This window comes from Chenopodium album, chromosome 16 (assembly GCF_948465745.1).
Source record: "Chenopodium album chromosome 16, dcCheAlbu1.1, whole genome shotgun sequence".
Taxonomy (NCBI): domain Eukaryota; kingdom Viridiplantae; phylum Streptophyta; class Magnoliopsida; order Caryophyllales; family Amaranthaceae; genus Chenopodium; species Chenopodium album.
In genome coordinates this window covers 44,961,798-44,984,883 of record NC_137849.1, presented here as the reverse complement: position 1 = coordinate 44,984,883, position 23,086 = coordinate 44,961,798, and the positions used below count along the sequence as shown (strand labels likewise).

At 35.4% G+C, this 23,086-nt stretch overlaps 4 protein-coding genes across 5 annotated transcripts; 2 read left to right on the top strand and 2 right to left on the bottom strand.

Moving 5' to 3' along the window:
* The first annotated feature begins 610 nt into the window (after nucleotides 1-610).
* On the top strand, nucleotides 611-1,854 carry LOC145585543 (E3 ubiquitin-protein ligase ATL4-like). The gene has a single exon (XM_081642244.1). It carries the CDS (start codon nucleotides 762-764, stop codon nucleotides 1,710-1,712), a length of 951 nt encoding a protein of 316 aa, XP_081498370.1. The 5' UTR covers nucleotides 611-761; the 3' UTR covers nucleotides 1,713-1,854.
* A 3,291-nt stretch (nucleotides 1,855-5,145) lies between these two features.
* On the bottom strand, nucleotides 5,146-7,547 carry LOC145585541 (uncharacterized). Of its 2 annotated transcripts, XM_081642243.1 has the most exons (3): nucleotides 7,289-7,547; nucleotides 7,071-7,197; nucleotides 5,146-5,832 (listed from the first exon to the last, which is right to left on the bottom strand). In XM_081642243.1, exons 2-3 carry the CDS (start codon nucleotides 7,153-7,155, stop codon nucleotides 5,219-5,221), a joined length of 699 nt encoding a protein of 232 aa, XP_081498369.1. In that variant the 5' UTR covers nucleotides 7,156-7,197; nucleotides 7,289-7,547; the 3' UTR covers nucleotides 5,146-5,218. The 2 variants fall into 2 exon arrangements, with proteins under 2 accessions (XP_081498369.1, XP_081498368.1); XM_081642242.1 differs by having other exon boundaries at nucleotides 7,071-7,547.
* A 1,504-nt stretch (nucleotides 7,548-9,051) lies between these two features.
* On the top strand, nucleotides 9,052-11,644 carry LOC145585540 (10 kDa chaperonin 1, chloroplastic-like). The gene is made up of 6 exons (XM_081642241.1): nucleotides 9,052-9,210; nucleotides 9,331-9,389; nucleotides 9,494-9,544; nucleotides 10,920-10,985; nucleotides 11,081-11,128; nucleotides 11,394-11,644. Exons 1-6 carry the CDS (start codon nucleotides 9,120-9,122, stop codon nucleotides 11,490-11,492), a joined length of 414 nt encoding a protein of 137 aa, XP_081498367.1. The 5' UTR covers nucleotides 9,052-9,119; the 3' UTR covers nucleotides 11,493-11,644.
* A 308-nt stretch (nucleotides 11,645-11,952) lies between these two features.
* LOC145586663 (protein TRIGALACTOSYLDIACYLGLYCEROL 4, chloroplastic-like) lies at nucleotides 11,953-17,841 on the bottom strand. Its single transcript, XM_081643552.1, has 5 exons — nucleotides 17,447-17,841; nucleotides 15,708-15,966; nucleotides 13,784-14,168; nucleotides 13,240-13,556; nucleotides 11,953-12,733 (listed from the first exon to the last, which is right to left on the bottom strand). Exons 1-5 carry the CDS (start codon nucleotides 17,719-17,721, stop codon nucleotides 12,539-12,541), a joined length of 1,431 nt encoding a protein of 476 aa, XP_081499678.1. The 5' UTR covers nucleotides 17,722-17,841; the 3' UTR covers nucleotides 11,953-12,538.
* Nucleotides 17,842-23,086: the final 5,245 nt, after the last annotated feature.

Here is a 23,086-nt window from a genome sequence, read left to right as displayed (position 1 = left end):
TGTTTTGCTAATGCAAATATGCTATTGATTCAACAAAACTAATATTCCATACATTATGTTAATATGTGTATTTTTTTTTTCCTTTTTTTTTGACGATTAAAATATCTTTTTATATCATGACAAATTATTATTCGCTACATACTTTAATTCACATGAATAGAATACTCAACTCCAAATATTGCCATGTAATCACTTTAATAAGTATATTTGATTCTTAAAAATGGCTATTGCTGTTGAACAAAACTTGCTTTTCTGAATTTAAAAAAAAAAATGTCCAAATCTAATTATAGAAGCTAATCATACTTTCTGAAATTAATAATGATTAAAAAAAACATCCCAATTCCCATAAATCAATATCATACGGAGTACATCATATACTTGTACATAATATTCCTCCTTTTATAGATTTACAAGAATCATAGAATACTCTTTTAGCCTTATATTAACATAGAAAACAAAATTACCCTTATAATAACTAAAAATAACATAAAATTACTTGATAGTACTCGTTCATACACTCACCCCATTACATACCTCCTCTTTCTTCCTCACTCACTCCACCCTTTCTTACCCAGAATAAAATATTCATTATTAATTAAATCAAAAACAAAAACAAAAACAAAAACAAAAATTCCAAATTAAGTACTCGTATTAAACTCCCTCATTTAAATCCCTCACCTTCCCCCAACCCCTCTCTCAAAACCCCTCCTACGCTCTCTCTTTCGCTCTCTACTTTCTCTCTCCTCTCTACTACAACAAAAATGATACGCCGGAAATTATTAGACTACAACACCGGCGACGACGGAGGTGGACATTCCGGCGGAAGTGACGTCAGCCCTAGCATCCTCATCACAGTACTAATTCTCGCAATCGCCGTCATTTTATCAGCTTCTCTTTACCTCCTCCTCCGCTTCCTCCGCCGTCACCGTAACTCCACCACCACAACATCATCATCAACAACCGTTAATCTCCCTCATTCTGTCTCCACTCGCCGCGTATCTCCGACAAACCCACTTCTCGACGCTCTCCCATTATTCACTTTCGACGCATTAAAATCCACCGGAGACTGCGCCGTATGTTTGTCCAAATTCGAGGAGAAAGACCTCCTCCGTCTCCTCCCAATCTGCTGCCACGTGTTCCACGCTGATTGCATCGACACGTGGCTAAATTCCAACCAATCATGCCCACTTTGCCGGTCACCAGTCTTCCTACCAGAATCCAACGATGATCCACTCTCTCTCTCCTCCTCCTCACAAAACTCTCGAAGCTTCCGTGTCGAAATCGGAAACGTCAGTCAACGAAACTCCGCCGAACTCCCCGTCCGAAGAACCTACTCCCTCGGCGGTAACTTCGACTACATCGTCAACGACGACGACGTCGTTTCGGAGATTCACTCCGGCTCATTCCGACGGAATTCATCAACCACGGAGTTCAAGGTTGATGACCACTACCCGTCCGCGGCGTTAGCGGCCGAGGTAGGGACACGTGGCGGGAGTATTATTGGTGGTGGATGGTTGAAGGATTACCTGTCACATTCTCTCTCCTCGTCGTTTCGTGGGTCTGGGAGATGGTTTTTTACGGGGAGTAGTAGGAGAGAGACGACGACAGAGATTGGTGGGGTGGACAACCGAGTTAGTGATGACTTGGACTTGGAAGCGAGTCGACTCGGTGATGAAATCGGTGAGTTGTTTAGATGGTTGTCAGGGGTATAATGGTCATTTCAGCTCTGTAGATCCGGTAGTTTTGTTACTGTAATTTTACAAATTTTTTGGTGTATAGATATATGGAAACAAAAAAAATCAAAAAAATTACTTCCGGAATTCAAGTTTATAAGAGGTAGAAATATTTTCTTCCTATTATTGCAGATTTTTTTCCCTTTTTATTTTTTGATTTTTTTGTGGGAGTTTAATTTGGGTTTGTCTGTTTATTTTGGAGAAGATTCTACTTGCTCAAATAATACTTAACCTTCCATGAATAATCGTTTAATGATTTTACCACATTATTTGATATATTTATGTTAATTTAATGGTTTTATTTTAGGATAGAAATTATGAAATGGTTGTTCTGTCAGTGTATTAAATGTGGCATTTTAGAATGGTTTTATTTCTTCAATATTTCATTTTAGTGGATTTGAAGAACATGATCATATAACCAATTATAGAATGCTATGTTTGGAAAAAGGCGCTAACATTTTCCAAGCATGAACACATTGTAAAGTCCATAATATACTTAATACTTTGTATATAGTCACATATTGTAGTACTTCGTTAGCACCAAAAAAAACATACTGTTTATTTTTGATGGAATTATTTCATACCCGAAAAAACATTATAATGAGATAATAAATTGAAGGGAAAGTACTTTAAATATTGTTAGCACTACTTTGATATACAAAGTGTTATGTTAATGTAAATATTGAGCTAATGTGTTGAATGAGTACTATAAAATACAGGTCCATGCTTTCTCACAAAATAAAGGATAATCAGATCATATGATGAATTGCACCACGTCATTTACAAATTACAATAAAGCACATTAATCTCCTGAAAAAATACCCCTTTTTTTTCACTTTATTCCACTTTTCCCTATTTCAACCCCCAAAAATACCCAGATAAAAAGTAGGAAAATAAACTCCACAATAATGAAATATCAATAAATAAATAAATAAATAAATAAATAAAAAAGACATGGTACGGAGTAAAAAAAAAAAGAGGAGACTTGAGTAGCACTCAAACAAAAAAGAAACTAACATTCTATTCTTTAGAAGTTGAGTTTCTTTCTGAGATTTTATCTTTTGGAAAGAGATAGTATAGGGATTAGTGATTTTTTGTACAATTAGATTAATTTTATAATTATACTTCTATTAATTAATTTTAAAAAATTAGGGGAAAAAAAGTTGGTTGAAAAAACAAGTGTAATGTGAGATACAGAAGCTGGGTGTAGTTGTGCTAACTTTGTAAGTGGATTAATGTTTATGCTAGTGTTGGGTACTTACAAGTTTGTTTGTTTGTTAGTTAGTTAATTAAGTATTTTTGTTTGGGAAGCGTTACAATGTAGGTGGTGGATGTTTTTTTGTTTTTGTATCACTAAGATACGGATTTTCATCTATCCTCTTTGTCTGCTTTGTGTTTTGTTTCTTTGTTTTTCCCTCTCTGCCATTCGCCAATTTGTACCCTTTCTTTCTGTTTTATTTTTATTTTTTAACACGAGATGGGAATAATGTTGCTCCGGAGTATGATATGAGTAAATGGTACGGAGTACATTATCGGATTAAGTTATATAAGTTATATGTAGATGATAAGATGAAGAGCCCTTTAATTCGGATTGAATTAAATTATGACTCGATTTACATTCTACTCCATATTTATCAGTGATTCCGCATTAAATTTTTACGGAGTAGATCATCAAGTTCATTTGGATAGAATCAACCTTCAAATTAGGGTTTTTTTTTTTTTTTTTTTTTTTTGATAAAAGAGCTTCAAATAAGTTAAACCAGGGCATACTAAATTACTAATTCATTGTCTGTCAATACATTTTTATAAAAGGCAAAAACTGATTATTACTAAAATTGAACTTAATGTTTATCAATTAAAACTGAGATTTTCCAATTTACCATTTTTTTTTTGTCAAATTTGGCTACTGTTTTTTATTTACTGGTGATTACCTATTTACCTATTACAGAGTGATTTTCACCAATTTACCACATTTTTGTCTTATTCCCCTCCTACGTTATTGGAACAAGATCATTTTGCTGTGTATAGAGTCATGTCGTATATGCTGAAGCTGAGGTTGAAAAGAGTGTTATGGTCCATAATTGAGTGAGGCCCATTATGGTGGGCCGAGTCTCTACTCTATATCAATCCACTCAAATTTTGCACCCTACAAATTCTCTCTCCTAATTAATTCACCATCATTACAAAAATTTTACAAGATTTTTTTTATAGAACATATTACAAGCATTATGCAAAATACGAATATCTATTATTTTTGGTGCACTTGAAATAATCAAATAAATGATGATAAAAATTTAAATTTGTATATGTAAATGTACTCATTGCAAGATTTGCAACGCAAGGCTAAGGCAAGGTAACAAGGCTCAAGCAAAACGGTAGGCGACATGATGACGAAGTATTCAATTAGAACACCTCTCTTATTGCCTAACCCAACTCTTAACACCCAAAGCAAGTGATGGTTTATATCAAAAGAGATTTTGAGGTGATCCGTGATCATTATAGTGGGCTAAAGACTTACCTCAATTTATTTACGAAGTATTTATTTTTAGAAAATTATTAGTTTGACTTGGTATAAAATTATTAAGTAATGAACTGTGGTCTGTGGAGGAGCTACAATTATGGATCAATTATCTTGAATGTGAATGGATGTGCGTTTTAAATGGATAATCTAACTAATCAATCAATCCTATAAATCTAGCTCGAACTTGACATACAATGAGTCAATGAGTGTGTTTCCATAATCCGGTTTACGGAGGCCAAAGACCACAAATGCAACCATATGCACTCTTGGTGCCATTCCTTTTGAGATCTTGTACCACAAGGAATCACTAAAGGAATGTCGCCAATAGCACAGATGATTGCATATTATTGGCGGAAGAACACAAATGGAACCATACATGATTTATGGAGGCCATATTAAAGAACACAAAAGCAACCATGTGTGCCCTTGGAGACATTATTCCTTACACGATCCTGTACCACAATAGGGATGTCACCAATATCACATATGATTGCATATTGTTGGCAAAAGGGCCATACACAGGGTGACCTGCCTTCTACATATGAAAGGTAGATCAAAGTATATTACGTACGAATGATTTGATTCCATGTTATTGCTTATGTTAATCTAGATAAAGGACCTAGTGATCTTCAAGGTCTTGTTTAGTAAACAACCATTACCATCCTCTTCATCAATCAAAGGGTAACAACTCACAAAGCATATGCATTTTGCTCTAGATCCACTTTGGATCTTTCTTAACATTTTCCTAATGTTTGCTATTGCTATATCTACTATGTCACTCTATACATATTTAGACTACATGATCAAATATCAAAGACAAGGAGCTCCATCAATGGTGCTCTGGCCATTCAGTTAACCGAAAAAAAACTGAGAAAACAAAACCAGATTCAGTTATACTTCTAATAACTGGAAAGTTGCTTCTAACTTCCAGAAGCTCTTCATTTAATAGAAAGGTCAAAATTCCTCATAAACAAAACAAAATATCCACTTTTTTACATATCAACAGCAAGAAAATTGAGATGAAAATACCAGACAAACTGCGGAAAAATATGCCACCTTGTATACTAGATCCTTCATTGCAAGTTGTATTGGTTCCGCTAAAGCACCCTTGCTTCTGTTCGATACCCTGTCCACAGTCTTCAAGAATGAAACTTGAATTAGTCTGATCACTACTAAAAAGCACACACCAGAAGAAATGTCCCTTATGGGTTGAAGCCACACCAACTCCCACCTCAGTGCGTGTTTTGTTTGTAAGGAGAGACAAAGACTTTTTGTCATGAACAAGAACCTGTGAGAAAGCGTCTGATGGCACAAGGTGCTGAGACCAGCACCCCACAAGTTTACCAGATATAGTGCCAAAAGTAGGTAGTTCCACTCCACAATCAGGAGCATAGACTTCTGTGAAATCATCTTCCAAGGGTCGACAGCTCACAGTATTGCTGCTCGTACAGTTTCCCTTGCACTCCTCAGCGTATTGCAAGGCAATGCACCCCAGCCCAGCACTGTCATACAACAGAGGCAGTTTTATGGCAGTACGGTTCTTGTTGATGATGTCAACAATTTCTTTGGCTGAATTGCCTGAGGATAACATTTCAGATATAAAGAATTACACAACTCTTTTCCTCAAGTCTAATCAGTTATTCTATGAAGCTCTCATATTATTATTGACAATAAATGCAACATTTAGTTCCTGCGCTGAGATAAATGCATCTTATAATTGGATAGTGAGTATAAGTGACGGTACCTTGTAGTTGTTATAAATTTACATTAGTCTAGAACAAAAGGCACATTGCAAAAGGCAGCCAGAAGATTTATTTTTATCGCATTTCTTATCCTAGTTGACTATTATTTTCCATAACATTTCTTAACCAAGGTGACTTTTAAATCTCTCTGCTCTGTTACTAGTTTCTATGCAGAACGTACATCAATTCCCACTTGACTGTTGGTGCTTAAGTGAAGCCTCAACTCCCAAGTTGACATTTAAGTTACTGTGATAAAGCTGATGCATCAAATACGGAATCAAATTGGAATTTCAAAATGGATTCACAACAATGCTCTTAACAGGCTACTTGGTTTACACATTCTATTGGAGGGATCAGCTCCACAAGGGCTCACATCAGAAGTTAGAAAATTTGGGGATTAGAGAATCCGCAACAAACTAAAGTTGCAGGGTGTGAGGGTGAAGGAATATTATCCGGCTCTAGCGCCATGAGCTACCTTAACAACTAACAAGATCTATCTCAGAACATACTTAAGCTTATTTTCCCACTGTAGACAACCAACAACTTGGTCTACTTCTACAGTTGTACTAGCAAGACCGGATTTCGGATTAGAATAACCTCACTTGCTCGTAGCCCAATCATAGTAGAGCGTAGATAGTCAGATACTGACCTTAGCAGGATATCCTCAAAGTTAAGCCAGCAAAAATGCAATGTACTAGATTCTTCTCCATTTGTATTAGAATATAGTAAGTAGTAACCCAAAGTTTCTCACAATATGTAAAACATGTCAAATCACCATCATTAGTCAAAATTTAGGCAATAAAACATTCTATATTACTAGAAGCTTGGAAATATGAATATATGATTATGTTTATGCATATACTATGCTAGCTATAATATAAAGCACAGAACCTCCAACATAGCTTAACACTATATCTAAACAATGAATTCATCGAACAATATAGCTCAAGATCATATTTTGATCTAATTGCACTAAATATAAACAGCAATATAGAATAAAAATACCAATAAAATGTAATTATCCAAAAATGACTAAATTTGAGAGATTTCAGAACTAAAAATGAGAATTTTTACCATGAGCTTTCTTGGAGCTAACTTCAGCAACAAGCAGTAATCCAAAGACCAAAATTAGATGGAAGGGAAAAAACCCTTTTGCCATTACTTATTAGTGCTAATTTGCTGAACTGGGTTTTCAAATTTTCTGCAAAAAAAGGAAGTTAATTCAAATGATAACCCTAATTAGTTCTTTCCCCCCATTTCACAAGAACCCTAAAATTGAAAAGGGTACAAACATTGGCAGCTGAAATTGGAAGAATTAGCGGAAATTTTTGTTTGAACTCTGAAATGTACAAGTGGAGGACATCATATTGGGTGATTGAGGAGAGAAGAAGAGGGACTGATGTGGACCCCATGTAGCCTATTGTCATGTTTCTTCATTGCTTTTTTAGATTTTGGTGTTTTTTTTTTGCCATTGCCAATTGCAAGAGAAGAGGCATAGACAAATAATGGAGCGAAATTCAAGACAATTTGCCTGGCTGTACTCTAATCAAAGTTCTTCCCCTAAAGTAGGAATATTATGAGTGTTAATCAATTTTTGGTGGGTTTATTTAAAGATTGACTTGGGCTATGATTTTCGAACGAGCAGCGGAGAAAAGTCCCGAGCTCACGTGCATATCGTATTGTGTTTAATTGTGTCGTGTGAGGTGTCAATTCAAATATTCAGATCAAATTTGATAAAGTTAGGTTATTGTGTATTTGTGTTCAAACAAGTTAATATTTAAATTAGAGAAAAATATAGACCACTAGAGCATTAAAAAATTGAGTTTATGATTGCAATGTCAAAGTCAAGTTTTAGAGAGGAAAATCAATTGCATTTTTCTATATTGAATCTCGCCGGATTAGTGGTGTATATCATAAAGTAGCAATTGTATTGCAATGAATCCATATGCATTCATGTAACATGTTTCACCTTCTTAAATGAGCAATAATACAATGTCTACCTAAGTACCTAGTTTTATATAGAAGAAACATCATGTGCCTAATCTTAATCTAGTGTTGAAACCGAGAGTTTGTAACTTGATGGTCATGGCCTCAATCTACATTAGATTTTTTATGAAGGATGCGATACCAAGATGCCTACATGTTAATCTTTGTCTTCATGTCGAGTGCAAGGAGATCAATACATTTATAATTTTATATGTACATAACATGAAATAAAGACCATAACATCCTCCAATCTTTTGTTAATGCAAGCATGCTTGGGTAATTCAATATCTATTAGACTTTAACTAATCTGAATTTGAATTAGGTCAGGGTTCAATTAGAGGGAGAGGGAATTAGGGAAAGGGGGAGGGTGGGGGAGGAGAGAACTCTACTAACAAGTGTTGTTGTGTTCCCAAGTTTCAAAACCAAGACATTGGTGAAACTAAAACAACTCCCTTACTAATTGATAAACACTTGTTGGTTTAGAAACTCCCTTATCATGATGGGGCATTTACTTGTTCATTATTAGAACTGTGAGATGGGCTTATTGTGCAAATATATATTTCCTTTTTATTTTTTATTTTTTTTTAATCTGCAACACTTTTCTTTTCATTTTTGCCGATGTATGAGTTATAGCGTTAATATATTTAGTTATTAGTATGTAAAAATTATAAATATTTGATATTAAAATAGGATCAATCAAGACGAATCTAAGAAGATCTAACATGACTATAATTTTACTTAGATATAAATCATCGTAGTCAAAGTAAAATACATAAAAGGTATAAAAGTCAAACTGTTACAACTATAAAAAGAATGGATGAAGTATGAGCTTGTTACCAAACCAAAAACCATCAAACACTCTCTACAAACCCAAATTATGGAAGTCTAATCACAACATTCACAAACACACAATCCTTGAACTTTCCAGAAACAATACTCTTGCTCTTCCCCAAAATCAACGGCCAATTATTGATCATCAAATCAATCAAACATTACTTCCATCAACAATCAACGGCTCAAAATCAAACTTCCCATCAAATACGCCGTTAACTCTCTTTAACTCACTTCAGTTTGTTTAAACTCACACACACTTTGTTTCTTTGTTTCTCTATCTTTCTCTCTCTTCTCAGCTTATCCATGGCTTCCACCGCTGCATTCGTCACATTGGCAAAGCCCTTATCTTTACCCACCAACAATTTTCCTCGCAACTCTAACCAAACAATACTGGGTACCCTTTTTTTAAATTTCGTTTTGCAGATTAAATCTCTAATTTATTCATATTTTCAGGCAATTTTTACCTGTATTTCTGATTTTTTTTTAATTTTTTTTTTATTTTTTTTTATTTCAGGGTTAAGAAGAAATTCCCTTAAAATTAATGCAGTTGCTACGAAATGGGAACCCACTAAGGTATTTTTACATTATTTTTTTTCTGGGTATTGATTGAATATGGAATTTTATGGCATTAATTTTTAATTTTAGTGTAATTTATTCAATTTTGATTTTTTTGGTAGGTTGTTCCTCAGGCTGATAGAGTTTTGATTCGACTTGAGGAGCTTCCTGAGGTATAGTGTATATCTTAGCTATTTTATAGTGTTTGTTCTGTTTTATCTTAAACTTGGAAATTTTGATGTTTGGTTCTGTTTATAATTTTCAGATTGGATAAGATAATTGATTAAAAAGGAATATGATGATATAATCCTCAATCTAAATGAATACATGGGTTATATACTTATATCATTTCAAAGAATTGAAATTTTATGATATAATGTTTCCTTGTATCAAAATATGACCAATATCAAAATTTCAACTTTTAGGTTAAATTAGAATACTGTTTTAATTTCACTTAACAAGTGTTTGTATTAGGGCCTATAGGCTGTAAGGGAGCTGTTTGGAATGTACCTGTGTTTGTTAGGAGAGTTTTATGACTTTTATCCCAATTGGGATGACTCGAGTCCGGATTAGTTGGAGTCTTTGGAATTTGGATTGCCGGGATTAGCTGAGCCCTTTTGCTAGCTATTTCATTTACCGCAAAGTATACTTGAGCAATGTAGATGATTAATTAGCTTATCATCTGTGCACCAAGACTGTTTTCCAGTATAGAAACCGTAATGAGTGATATGTCCTTTGGAGGGGAAAAAATGTTTAATCATGGTCTAGTTATGCTGATATTAGGTTGAAGGTTGAACAGTTGCAATAAGCCTGTATCGATTAATTAGCTCGAGTTCCTCAAAAGATGGCTCTGTGATAATTTATTTTGAATAATGAAAATCAAAAAAAGATGATTGTTGTTGAAAAGCTGTGTATGTCCTCATTATGTGACTATCCATTATGTTTCTCGATTTAGTTATTGGTGATTCGCGAGGCAGGGTGAGTTTATATCTCCGCAAGCCTATCCTCGAAAAAATAGGACCTTATCTGTTGTGCCTTCTGTAAATCTCCTAGCTAAAGCATTCTTATTATTGCCATCATTGCTGTGCTTTTATTGCTCAGGAGATCACCCTATGTAGCAAAGTAGCCTAGTCATATGTATTACTTCTAGAACTGTTTTAGTGATGAATTTGAATCTGTAGGCCTTTTGACTTGGTTGATATTGCAACGCATTTTGAGAGCTTTTTCAGTCTATAGCTTGGTATTTTCTGCAATTTGTGAAAGATCAGAAGCTAGACCAAAAACTCTCTTTAGATATGGAAATACTTAGTGAGCGAGTCTTTAAAGTTGGATCAGCTGTTATTCTTTATATAATACTAAAGTTGGATCAATTGTTATTCTTTGGAATTTGCATACTGGTGCCTTCTTGTCCCTGTGGTTCCGTGGTCTATGATAGTTGGCATCCTTCACGTGGACTTTTAAGAGATCTGGTTTCACCCATAGTATATCTGATTTCTGATGTTTTTGAGCTATCTTGTCTTACCTATTTGTTTGGAATGTTCGCATTAGAAATCAGCCGGTGGAGTTCTTTTGCCCAAGTCAGCAGTGAAGTTTGAGAGGTACCTTATGGGAGAGGTATGGAAGTTCTAACTTTTTCGATTTCATTTCTTAACTTATATGCAGAGTACAAATTATAATATTCTGATCAAAATTCTGTTTCCTGTTTACAGATTCTCTCTGTTGGCTCTGATGTTGGGGAAGTAGAGGCTGGAAAGAAGGTATGATTAAGAAATAGTCTATTTGCCTATCTAATTAGGCAACTAACGAAATGTCTTAAAATATCCTTGATGAGTAAACTACATTTAGTCTCAAGTAAGGTTACTATCCCACATTTCACCCCGTGTTAGTTGCCTAATAGTTTGGCTAATTACTTAGATGATGCACAATGTCACTGAGATTTCTTGAATTCTTTTCTGGCAAAGAATACTTTATTTCATGGTTGTTTTCTCAATTGTTTACTTTCTAATTTGTTGTCTCGTGCAGGTTCTTTTCTCCGATATAAGTGCCTATGAGGTGGATCTAGGAACAGATACCAGGCATTGTTTTTGCAAAGAAGCAGACCTCTTGGCTGTAGTTGAGTAGATGGTTCAGACGGCAGTTTATGTATGACTGGCTTCTGTTGATTTTGGCCTTAGGTTTTAGATCCTTTCGTTCATCAATGGTGAAATTTCAGATGTATTCATTTTCAATGTAAGAGAATTATGATGCTCTTTTAATCAAGGTCTCCCTTTTTATATTGTGCTTTGACATGTACACAAGTTTTAAATTCAATTATTTGGCTGATTGGTTGCGATTTGCAATGCAAAATCAAATATAAAGGGATCAAGAGATGGACAAATATAAAAACATTTGAACTTACCAATTACTTGCCATGGTCTCGACTCCGTGTAATTTTAAGATGTATCTAGATTCTAGAGATACTAGTATACTACATACATATTTATCCTTAATGTTAGGGATTTCACGCTTGTTAATGCATATCTTTTTTTAAGTAATGCCTTTAATATTAATAATTTGAATGTACATATCAAAAAAATTTAACAAAGCCTCACTTGACTATGTTTATTCTCCAATATTGCAATTTTAAAAGAACGGAGAAAGTAATTCATAAATAAATACAATGTAAAATATATCTTTTTATATAAGATCTATGACTTCCATGGAAGGATGAAGTTTCGATGCCCTTGAAGCTTTCTTTATGATCTATATTTGCCTTTCCTTTTCTTCTTCATGCCCCTGTTAATCATCGACTTATTCTGTTTCTATAAACCTCCAATACATTTGACGCTAGCCGATCATCAATAATAAGTAGCCACTTTGTTTCTATAACCTCCTGTAATTTGAACGCATAAGCCATAGATTTGTGTCTGGTTCAAAATTTACTTTTTTCTTTTTTCTTTTTTCCTTTCATGAGCAATACGAAACACACCATTAGCTCCAATGTATAAAACTAGTTTAGAGTAACAACGCTCTGGCATCAATGCCATAAACTAACAAAATACATGATCAACCAAGATTTTGTACATGGCTAACCTAACAGCATCTAAAATGCTTTTTGACAAATTCCCGAAATTTCTATCCTCTCAGATAATTGAAGGTAAGGTAATACAAGATCCTTGGAAATGGAATTAAAATTCGTACACTCTCAGCTCAATCATTCCCTCTTTCCTCTTCGGTGAGTACCATGCCACGACTTTACCTGAACGTAAGAGCCGCAGTGAATAGCTCAAGCTGTAAATGAAATCCTCAATTTGCAAGCCATTTTTCCATGGTGAGTCGACTACACACTTTGTATCAGCGCGGAACACAATTGGTCCTGCAACCTGCACCAAGATGAGGGACGTAAAAAAGTTGTCCATGAGAGAGTTCACAATGATTTAGTGCTAAACGGGTCAGTATTTCTTCAATTGGCTAACTTCCCACTTCCTAGTACATTAAAACAAAACCACATGGCTGGGCATGTCTCAAGATCCATCCCAGTACATCTAAATGTAGCCACATACCTGCACAACTCTTAAAATTAAGAACGTTCTACATTAAAATATAAATAACCAGACATTTAATTGATCATCTCTTATCATCCTAATGATGTCCTAAGTTCATTTCCTTTAACAGATCTACTTAGAAGAGTGGGTTCGTCAAGAATATAGTAAGGACCCTGATACTTATATCTTCAATTTAACCAGTTCCTTGTTTCACACTATCTTTAGTTCAAAACTCAGAAGTAAGATAATCAAGGCTTATCACCAGAGATAGCAGGAAACAGAGCATATCCTACAGGTTTCAACTTTAAATTCCAATTGAAGAAACTGTGTTCACTGAAATTTACCTGCTGCTGGAAGATCAGACTAAGTCTAGGAAGGGATGCCGAGTTATCCTGGTGAGCAATTGAGCTATGGCTAAATACGCGTGAGATGTTTTTAGCAAAAGCAGAAGCTGAACTGATATCCAAACGAGCATCTACCCTAGTCATATCCCCATATGGCTTTCTGAACTTTCCGTGCTGGAAAGTGTAGCACAATGAGCCAAACAAATCAGCGAAGACAGGACTCCTTTTCTTGGAACTTGAAGGGATGCTATCACCATCTCCCGAGGCAGGATTTGATATCTTGTCTTCGCCATGAAGCCAAGCGCCAAAGGTGCCACCTGATAGGTAACAAGTGAATGATACATATTCACACATCATCTAAGGGATAAATGAAACAGAAGTTTGGCTTGATTTTTGTGATCTGAATCAGAGCAGTGCAAGTTATCATGTCCAACAAATCCAGTAATTGCATTATAGGACATACCCACATAAAATTTGCTTCCAGTTAAGTTGCCAAATCCAAGACAATGAAAACCATTATTACAAAAGATGAAAGGTCTTTTACCTATAATAGTTGAAATTGATGCATGAGGTTCTTTGAGGCGCACATCATATGCAGGCCTCCAGAATTTCCCCCTCTCAGTTTTTATGATAAGATCATTATCTGTCTCCTCTTGCCTCCATAGATCCTTGCTCTTTTGAACTGAAAAGGCAGCTTTTGCACATACCCCAGGCAGCAAAGCAGCAGGTGCATCACTATCTATTGAGTTAACAACAGCTCGAGGTTTGCCACCATTCTTGTGTACCCCAAAACGATACCGTAATCCTGAGTCAGATATGATAGACGAACAATCCAGAGAGATTGACTCAGGAACATTCCAATATCTTCCTTTACTGTCAATAAATAGCTCCGGCCATGCTGCGTTCAACGTAATGTCGTGATAGGGAAGCTGTACACAGTCAATAAATTTAAAGTCAGCTACAAGGCCTACAGCTCCAGGTGTCATCTGGACACAATTACAGGAGCAGATTGCTAAATTATAAGCAAACAGAGAGTCAAAAGTACAAATGTTGGTTTTATATCAAATAAGTCTAGCTAAAGAATCACTTTGACCGGGAAAAAAGGGTAAACTGAAAACAAATTAACATAGGGCGCTGTGGTTCTCTGACTCGAGAAATACAAATCTGATTCGCAATGTAATGTGGTTTATGCATTTAAATCATGGTCCTCTAAATCATCTTTGTCAGGAGTAAAAAGTAGCCAGAAGAAAGCACACCCGTGAGTGTACCATAATCACTGTTGAAGAACCCGTGCACGTAGGCACGCCTTGGTGGGTCTCATTGAATTGAGGCACATTTAATAAATAAAAGAAAATTTTGGTAAAAGAAATTTGTGCGTCTCTTTGAAAACGTGTCACCTAGCACCTAGAACCTCTCACCAAGAGCCTTGTGATGCCCTCTCATACACTGCCTACTCTTGCTACAAAGCTAGTCTATTATCCATAGTCAACCACATCTTGGGATAGCCCATACATTGGCTATGGGATACAAAATCTACAAGAAGGCTCACGACCTTAGACGGTGCTTCACAGTTCACATTGGGTAGCAAGAGTGAAGTTACACCAAAACAGAGGTCATCAGACCTCATCAGAGAGAAGAGCTCCAACCATCAATTGAAGCTGCAAGCAAGCATTGCTCCTTATTGTCACAATTGAGGGAGGCAGCTCAAAGGTAATGGAGATGTATCGCATGATGAAAGAAGAAAAAAGGAAGAGTTCTAACAAAGTGTGGGGCACGAATATAAGGAATCTTAATTAGTGAAAAATTAACAAGTAAAAAAGCAAATGCAGAATTTACTGGAGATGACCTGGAGAGATTAAATTCAACATAAAAGCTATTTATTATACCGAGTAAGCCAGTACAGATGATCAAAATCTTTCAACCAGTGTGATTGCCAAAGAAAGAGTAGATTAAGGATCACTCACAGCACTGTTATGAGAATCTTGAACGCTAAGGTTCCCTTGTGATCTGAAGAGTTTTCCCAAAAGATAAAGGGACTAATGATGGAAAGTTGCAGAAATGCAGAGAGACAATAAGAGTACTGCACTACTGCTGCCCATCATGCTTGTTGAAAGAGATAAGAATATCTAAGAACATAATAATTTTTTTTTATATAATACCTATCATAGAATTTGACCAGAGAAAGTACGAAAGAATGCCACAACAGGTGAGGAAAGTATTTAGATAGGGCAGATATTTGAAAGGCTGTACTATTCTAGATTAATAATATAAACCAATAAGATATAGTTCTAAGAACAAAACTTTTTAATTACATAAAAAATATCATGACTATGATCACCTTCCACATGCCTTGAAGATATATAATTAGGTTATTATTCTAATAACTACAGATACATAATGTATTCCAAGGTTCATAATCATGATAGGATACATATTATGATAGGCAAACAAGTAAATCAAAGACTTACCTTGTGAAATAGCAGGAGTTTATTGCGGCGTCCTTTCCTCTCACCATGGCCTTCTGAACTTAGATATAAGGAAGAATTGGATGTGATGGAGATATGGGTACATAAAGCCAAGGCATAGAGTGATTGGTCAAAGACATGTCTGGTCACATTCTTCACAGATGGAATTTCCGTTTCATCACCGGTGAATGCGCTGAAGATCTCCCTTTTGATGTTAGACAACAACTTATTCGGACGCATCTGGCCAGCTAATCCAAGCCACCTAAAAACAGAAAATAGTACCTTGTTGGTTAACAATCAACGCAATTAATAGTTATAGAAAAAAAAAATGACACCAAAGATTTTAGGTTGAAAGAACTAATCCCAATGGACAACCAGCTCCAAAAGGAAAGAAGGAAACCGATCATAGCTACATAATTGAGCCCTAAGGTCTAAGTACACTCACTTACAAACTTTGATATAGATGTTTAGAAAGCCTAACATGAGATGTCAACACATAAGATTTGGTTAACTTCTTGGAGATTTTATTTAGGAATTAGCATGGAATCATGATCCCTAAATGCAAACAGGATGATGCTTAATTTGACACAAAGAAAAAGTCAGTTCTGCGTTATGGTTGTTTCTCATTTCACCTAGAGCATCACTCAGAGTACAATAATGAAAAGAAGTTATCATTTAATACCTCAGCATGCAAGATCTAAGCAGACATGTCCAATTTACACATACGCATCAAAGAACGCACAGTAACTATTCAAAAAACATAAAAACGCACGGATATGATTAAATTATCTTTAATATTTCAAACTAATTGGGGTTCAGATGCTTTGGAAGACAATATAAAGATGAAACATACATAGTCAAATTTTCACTCATAAACTTGTTCCTGACATGAAAAGTAAACCAAGGTTATTAACTTTAAATGCACAGGAATTTACCACTTGCAGGAACATGATAAGGATAGGACTAGGACAGTAGGCAAGGTAACACATGCAGACATGCCTCCTAAGACAAGAACAGTTGCACAATATGCTGTACGCATTTGTGAGTGACAACAAATTATAGAAGACATCAATCACCTAAATTAGTTCCCAAGAGGATTACCCTACATGGACTCAAAAGAACCAAGAACTAGGCTTCCTAAGCTCTACAGAGCGCAACGACACATTTGATGCATAAATGTCCACATTTTCTGATCAATCTGTAGAAAAACCTATCTCTACAACTCCAAAACATGTATTCATGTAAGCTAAATTATGAAACATCACATGCCTACGAAATTAAGAATATTGAGACCACCAAATCTTACAAGCTCCATGCAAAAAAAAATTCTGAAAGTAACAATTTCGTCCAGGCTTATCAACAACTCATAGCTTAATGAATTGATTGAATTGATAAAATAAGGTCAAAAACCATCAAAATGCAACCAAAATTCACCAAGAAAAAGGCAAGATTTTATTGAATTTCCATCAAAAAGAATGAAACCAACATCAAAATCAACGCCTAACAACACAAATTACAACTAACCTCACATAGGCACATAAATTAATCACTAGTTCACTACCCCATTTACAAACTAACCCAAAAACCCAAAATTACATAAACCAAAATAAGATTATAGTAACATACAGACAAACCCAAAATTAAACTACCCAATTCATAAAAAATCAATTATAACCAAATGTAACCCAGAATTTCAAGAATACTAAAATAAAAAATTAGAATTAAATGGTAGAAAAACAAACCAGTCACCAAAAGAAGGACGAAGAAGAAGGGATTGAAGAGAGAAAGAACCAAGGTCCTTCTGAAAAGGGGTAGGAGAGAGAGAAGGGATGATTCCAAGAGGGAAGCCATTGCCAACAAAGGAAAGCTGCTGAACACGAAGGGCTTTACCAGCTCGAGAAGCGTCAAGAGGAAAAGGGTCACCAGGAATAGCCTTGGCGCAGCCATCTAGGTTCTGGGTGCTAGCTATGTCTAAGTCCCAGAACAATGCATCCATTGCTGTTCTCAAATTCGCCATTTTTAATGGAGATTTTCACTCTTTCTCTCTCCTCTAGCAATGGGTTTTCCCTTATCTATGTGAATTTTGTCTGTTTTGAGAGTGAGTAGCAGAGTGTGCGCTCTTGCCGTTTGATTTTGAATGAGACAGCTAATTACCTGAAGCTGAGTCTTTTTAGGGGGTTGGTTTTGTGTTAATCATAAAAACTTGGTTTTTTTTTTTTAAATTTCCTCAAAAAAATTATGAAGCATTTGGCATTTTGGCGAGCCAAACTCGGCCTAATTTTGAAGACGACTTGTTTTTAGGTCAAATCGTCGATTCTTAATATGAGATCAAGCTGTTTTTAAGGAGTTTGACTCTATTGAAATACATATTACGTATAATTTGCAATTCAATGGCTTCATCGATTTAGATTAGGATAGAATATCTAGTAAGGGACATAATCGCGTTTTCTTCTACTACTTGTTACATTTATAAATTAATATACTTGTGGGCATAGAATCTTAAGTCTTTTAACACCCATCACTCTTCCATAGAGTCCACCCCATCAGTATGAAATTTGTGTGTGTGTGTGTGTGTTTTTTTTTTTTTTAAAAAGGTAAGAAAAAAAAAACATTAGGAAACCCTCCTCACGAGGGGAATTCCTAATGCATCTGGAGAAAGAATGGGAATTAAACTAGAGTTATTACAAGGTATTATATCCATATTGTCACTAACTAAATGACCCACATTTGCTATCCAACCTGCTGCTTTATTCGCCTCTCGATAGATATGGTAAATACTCCAACTATGAAACTGAGAAAGAAGAGCTCTAATATCGAAGATAATGTGCTCTATCTCCCATGGAATGGACCAAATACCTTAGACTGCGTTGATAACTAAAAGGGTGTCTCCCTCAATTTGAATATTGTGAATACCTTGTTGAAAAGCTATGAGAATGCCTTTGTGGAGCGTCGTAGCTTCTGCAATGAAGACTTTGGTACTACCTAGGTTGAAGGTGGTAGCCTTGATAAGTAGACCGTTGTTATCTCTGATGACGACTCCTGCCGCCGCTGAGTTGTTGTAGATCGACCCGTCAAAGTTGAGTTTATAGAAATTTGAAGGAGGTGGCTTCCAAGAAACGAGAGTTAAGGGTAGGGAACGGAATAGGGGAGAGGGATCTTTAGCTTGAGGGAAGATCCCAAGGAAGAGAAGGTATCCATGACACTTCTTTGTGTCCACTCATTGAACGCAAAGTGCGCTCGATGATAAACACAAAACATGTCTATAGTTTCATTTCAAAAAATGATAGAGTTTCGTTCTTTCCAAATGATCCAGATAAGGAAAATAAATTTCCTTTGAGTAGATTTGTGTTTTCTAAGAAACAACATAGAGTCAACAAGTGACTAAGAAGGGATTGTGCAGTCTAACCATTTCTTTATAAGAGGGTTAGACCAAATTTCTATCGTTTTGTCACATTCTAGGAAAAGGTGATCTAGTGTTTCGCTATGTTGATTGCATAGGATGCAATTTTCAAATGGAATAATGTTTCTCTTGTTTAGAAGGCAACGTACTCCAAGCCTACTATGAAAGATTTGCCATAAGAAAATCTGCAGGTTAGGGGGGGTGTCTAGAGTCCAGATCCAACGATATTGCCATTTAGTGCTATTTGGCTCATGTGGGTCAACCATGTTGCAGTTTTAACTGAAAAACATCCTAAAGCAGTTAGCCCCCAAACAGGCTTATCTTTTAGTGCCTATCTTGGTAGCGGAATGCCCAATATTGTTGCCAAAACTCTGTGAGGGAGGAATGTGCGTAGTTTAGCTTTGTCCCACTGTTTTTTCGGTAAAATAAACTCTGAGACTTTAGCATCAATGTTTACTTGGTTTGGGTCTTTTTTAAGCATTTCGAGTAAGCTCTGATTATCTATCTAGTTGTCTAACCAGAAGTAGATATTTGTTCCATCTCCAATTTTCTATCTAATTCCTTTTCGTAAGAGATCACGTTGGGCTAGAATTTTTCTCCATATTTTGGAATCCTTTTGGTCAGGAATATAATAAAAAAAGGATGGATTTCGGAGGTATTTATCTCTAATGAGTTTAACCCAAAAATTATTTAGCTCAGTGATTATTTTCCATCCTAATTTGGCAATATATGCTTTATTAAGGGGCATGGTCCGACGGAGGCCAATACCACCCACACTTTTTGGCCTGCAAAATTTGTCCCATGCTATCAATGGGATGCTATTTTTATCTTTATTTTGTCTCCAAAAAAAAGTTTTAATGTAATGCATCGATATGTTAAGCAATATCTTGAGGAATAAGGGAGGAGGAGCATAGATAGGCAGGTAATGGTTCAAGGTTACTTTGAATAAGAGTGTGTCTACCGACCTTTGATAAGAAGCCCGCTTCCCAAAGCTAAATACGTTGTTCAGTTTTTTAAATGGCCTTCTTGTAATCCTTTTTCATTGGATAATAGGAGCTAAAATGGACTCCCAAGTACCGACCCAATGAGGCATTAGGAGTCATATTAAAAATAGCTGCCAAAGATGACTTTCGGCTATTAGTAGTGCATTTTAAGAAGGTGATGCATGATTTATGAAAAAACCAATTGTCCAGAAATGACACAAAAATTATCTAATAGATTTTTTAAATTACGGTACGGTATATGCTGTAACATTAGCCTATAACACTAAACTATCATCTGCAAATAGAAGACAAGAAATATTAAATGATTGCGGATGGAGCTTGAAACCCAAACCTGATTTACGATTAGAGTTTTCTAGTGAGAGTTTCTTAATGAGCACTTCCATGCAAATAATGAAAAGATAAGAGGATAGAGGGTCCCGCTTGTCTAAGACCTCTGGACGGTTTAATTTAAACCATTACGTTGTTTTCCTATTTATTTTAATTGAATAATAAACCTTTGTAACATACTCGCAAATCCAATTTATCCATTGGTTTGGAAACCCAAAGGCTGTTAGACAGGACCAGTGAAAGTCCCATTCAATTATTTATATCATATGTTTTCTCCATAACAAGTTTTAAACCACACCATCCTGCTTTATTCTTGGATTTATGGAGGATATTTAGAATTTCTTGGATAATAAGAATATTATCATGAATGGATCAATCTGTTGTGAATGCATTTTGCAATGGGCTAATTTTAGATTTGAGAATAGGACATAATTTTTGTACCAAAATTTTGGAAATGGCCTTGTAGATTGTACTAACTAAACTAATGGGCGAAAATGATTTGGGGTCTCAAGTATGTCGACTTTGGGGATAAGCTTAATAATCGTATATTTATTGATTGGGGTAAGCACCCATGAGAAAAGAAACTTTTAATAGCTAAGCTAGCGTCGTTACCAATAGGCTTGATAAAATTTAGCTCCAAATCCATCAGAACCCGGGGCTTTGTTGGGGTTCATGTTGAAAAAAGATTCTCTAATTTCTGCATCAGTAACTTCTGCTAGAAGAGATTGACTCTCTTCGAAAGTTGTTATTGGTTCTATAAATGACAAATCAGTTTGCCTTAGCGAGTTGTGCGATGATTTGAACTTTTTTTAAAAGAGTCTATGATCAAGTCTTGGATTCCTTCTCATGTGTCTATCCAATCACTATTTTCATTTTTCAGTCTATGAATAGTATTTGATCCACTCTTTTTCCTCATTTTGCTGAGAAAGAAGCGAGTATTTCTATCACCTTGAGATAACCAGGTTTTCCAACTAACATTACCCCAATACTTTTGTCCAAATAAGAGAAGTTGTTCCCTTTGGCAAATCATTCGATTGATATGGCTCACTAAAATTGGGTTGAAAGGTTGTGCACATAGGGCTAATTCTAGACTTTTAATTTTCTCCTCATTAGCTAGAAGCTTATTATTATTATTGCCATATTTCTTTTTTGCCCATAATTTGAGCTCAGTCCTAATACGAATCAGTTTTTGCTGAATACGATAGAATCGAGCCCCTCGAATTGGATGAGGCCACAATTTTTTAACTAACCAAATAGATTCTTATTCTAAGGTACAATAGTTTTGGAACCGAAAAGGGCGATGAAAAGAGTAATTATCACTGTAATGGTAATTAAATAAGAGATGAGCGTGGTCAGTGACAATGAAAGTTCCATAGGAGGATTGACATTCTGGAAACGCCTGAAGGAAATACTGATTACATATTGCTCTATCCAATCTTTCATAAACAACAGTTCCTTGTTGACATTGTTTCCATGAGTAATTATTTTGATTACTAGGAATATCTATAGCATTTGTAGATGCAAGCATATTGGGTAGCCTTCGTAGTTGATGACTTGCAATTGGTCTTCCCCCTAACTTATCACTATGTTGAAGTAGCTCATTAAAGTCCCCTAATAGGATTCATGGAATGTTTACATTAAGCGAGAAGTTGGTAATGTACTCCCAAAAGGTATTTTTTTCCAATTTCTTGAGCAGGAGTACAAGTTCATGTAATAACAAAGTTCTTATTTAAGGGCTTAAAGTTTACATATAAATAAGCACATCTTTCTGTTAACTCGGTTTGTAACACATCAAAATATTCATTATTCCAACTTACCCCAAATGCCACCCGCATGATTAGTAGGGTCTATTATTAACTTATTGTCAAAGTGTAAAGATTTTAGAATTCTTTTGCTATTAGAGTTACTCGTCTTAGTTTCTATTACGAAAATGACCTCCGATTTTAATTTGTTTTTTAAATGAACAAGTTCTGCTAGCGTTTCGGGCTTTTCCCCCTATATATTTCAACTAAGTATTCTCATTTAAATAGTTTGTTAGAATTGAGTGACAGTGTCACCAAAGTAGCCATAGCGAGTCGGTTCCATTGGGATTGTGTAATCCCATTTCCACTAATAGTATCTTTACAAATACAACAATAATAATTACAATTAGAATTATTAGCACTCATGCTATGCAAATGAGAATTGACAGAAAATAATAGTGACCGAGAGCGCAAGGGAGTACAAAACTTTTGTTGTAGATGCGATATAAGTAGTAGCAGCATTGCTAGCACGGGTCCGAAGCAAAGGTTATTCTTTAAATTTGAGCTTCCTATTTTAACTGCATTAAAGAACACATAATTAGGGGTGTTCAAAAATTGAGTTGGACCCAAAAAATGACCCGGACTAGATTGGACTGAATTCTTCTCTGAGTCTAAAAATTTATTTTTGCGGTCCGGTCCTAAACCCCATAAAAATCGATCTTGGACCGGACCGATTTTTCCCTTAAATTTATACTACCTTCGATTTTTTTTAGTTACAACTTTGGGTATTATTTATGAGATATAAATTATTCCAAAGTTACAACTAAAAAAATTGGAGGTAGTACATAAAATCTTAGATAATGGTTAAAAAAAAAAAAAAAAAAAAAAAAACGCTGCAGTAGAGTTTTT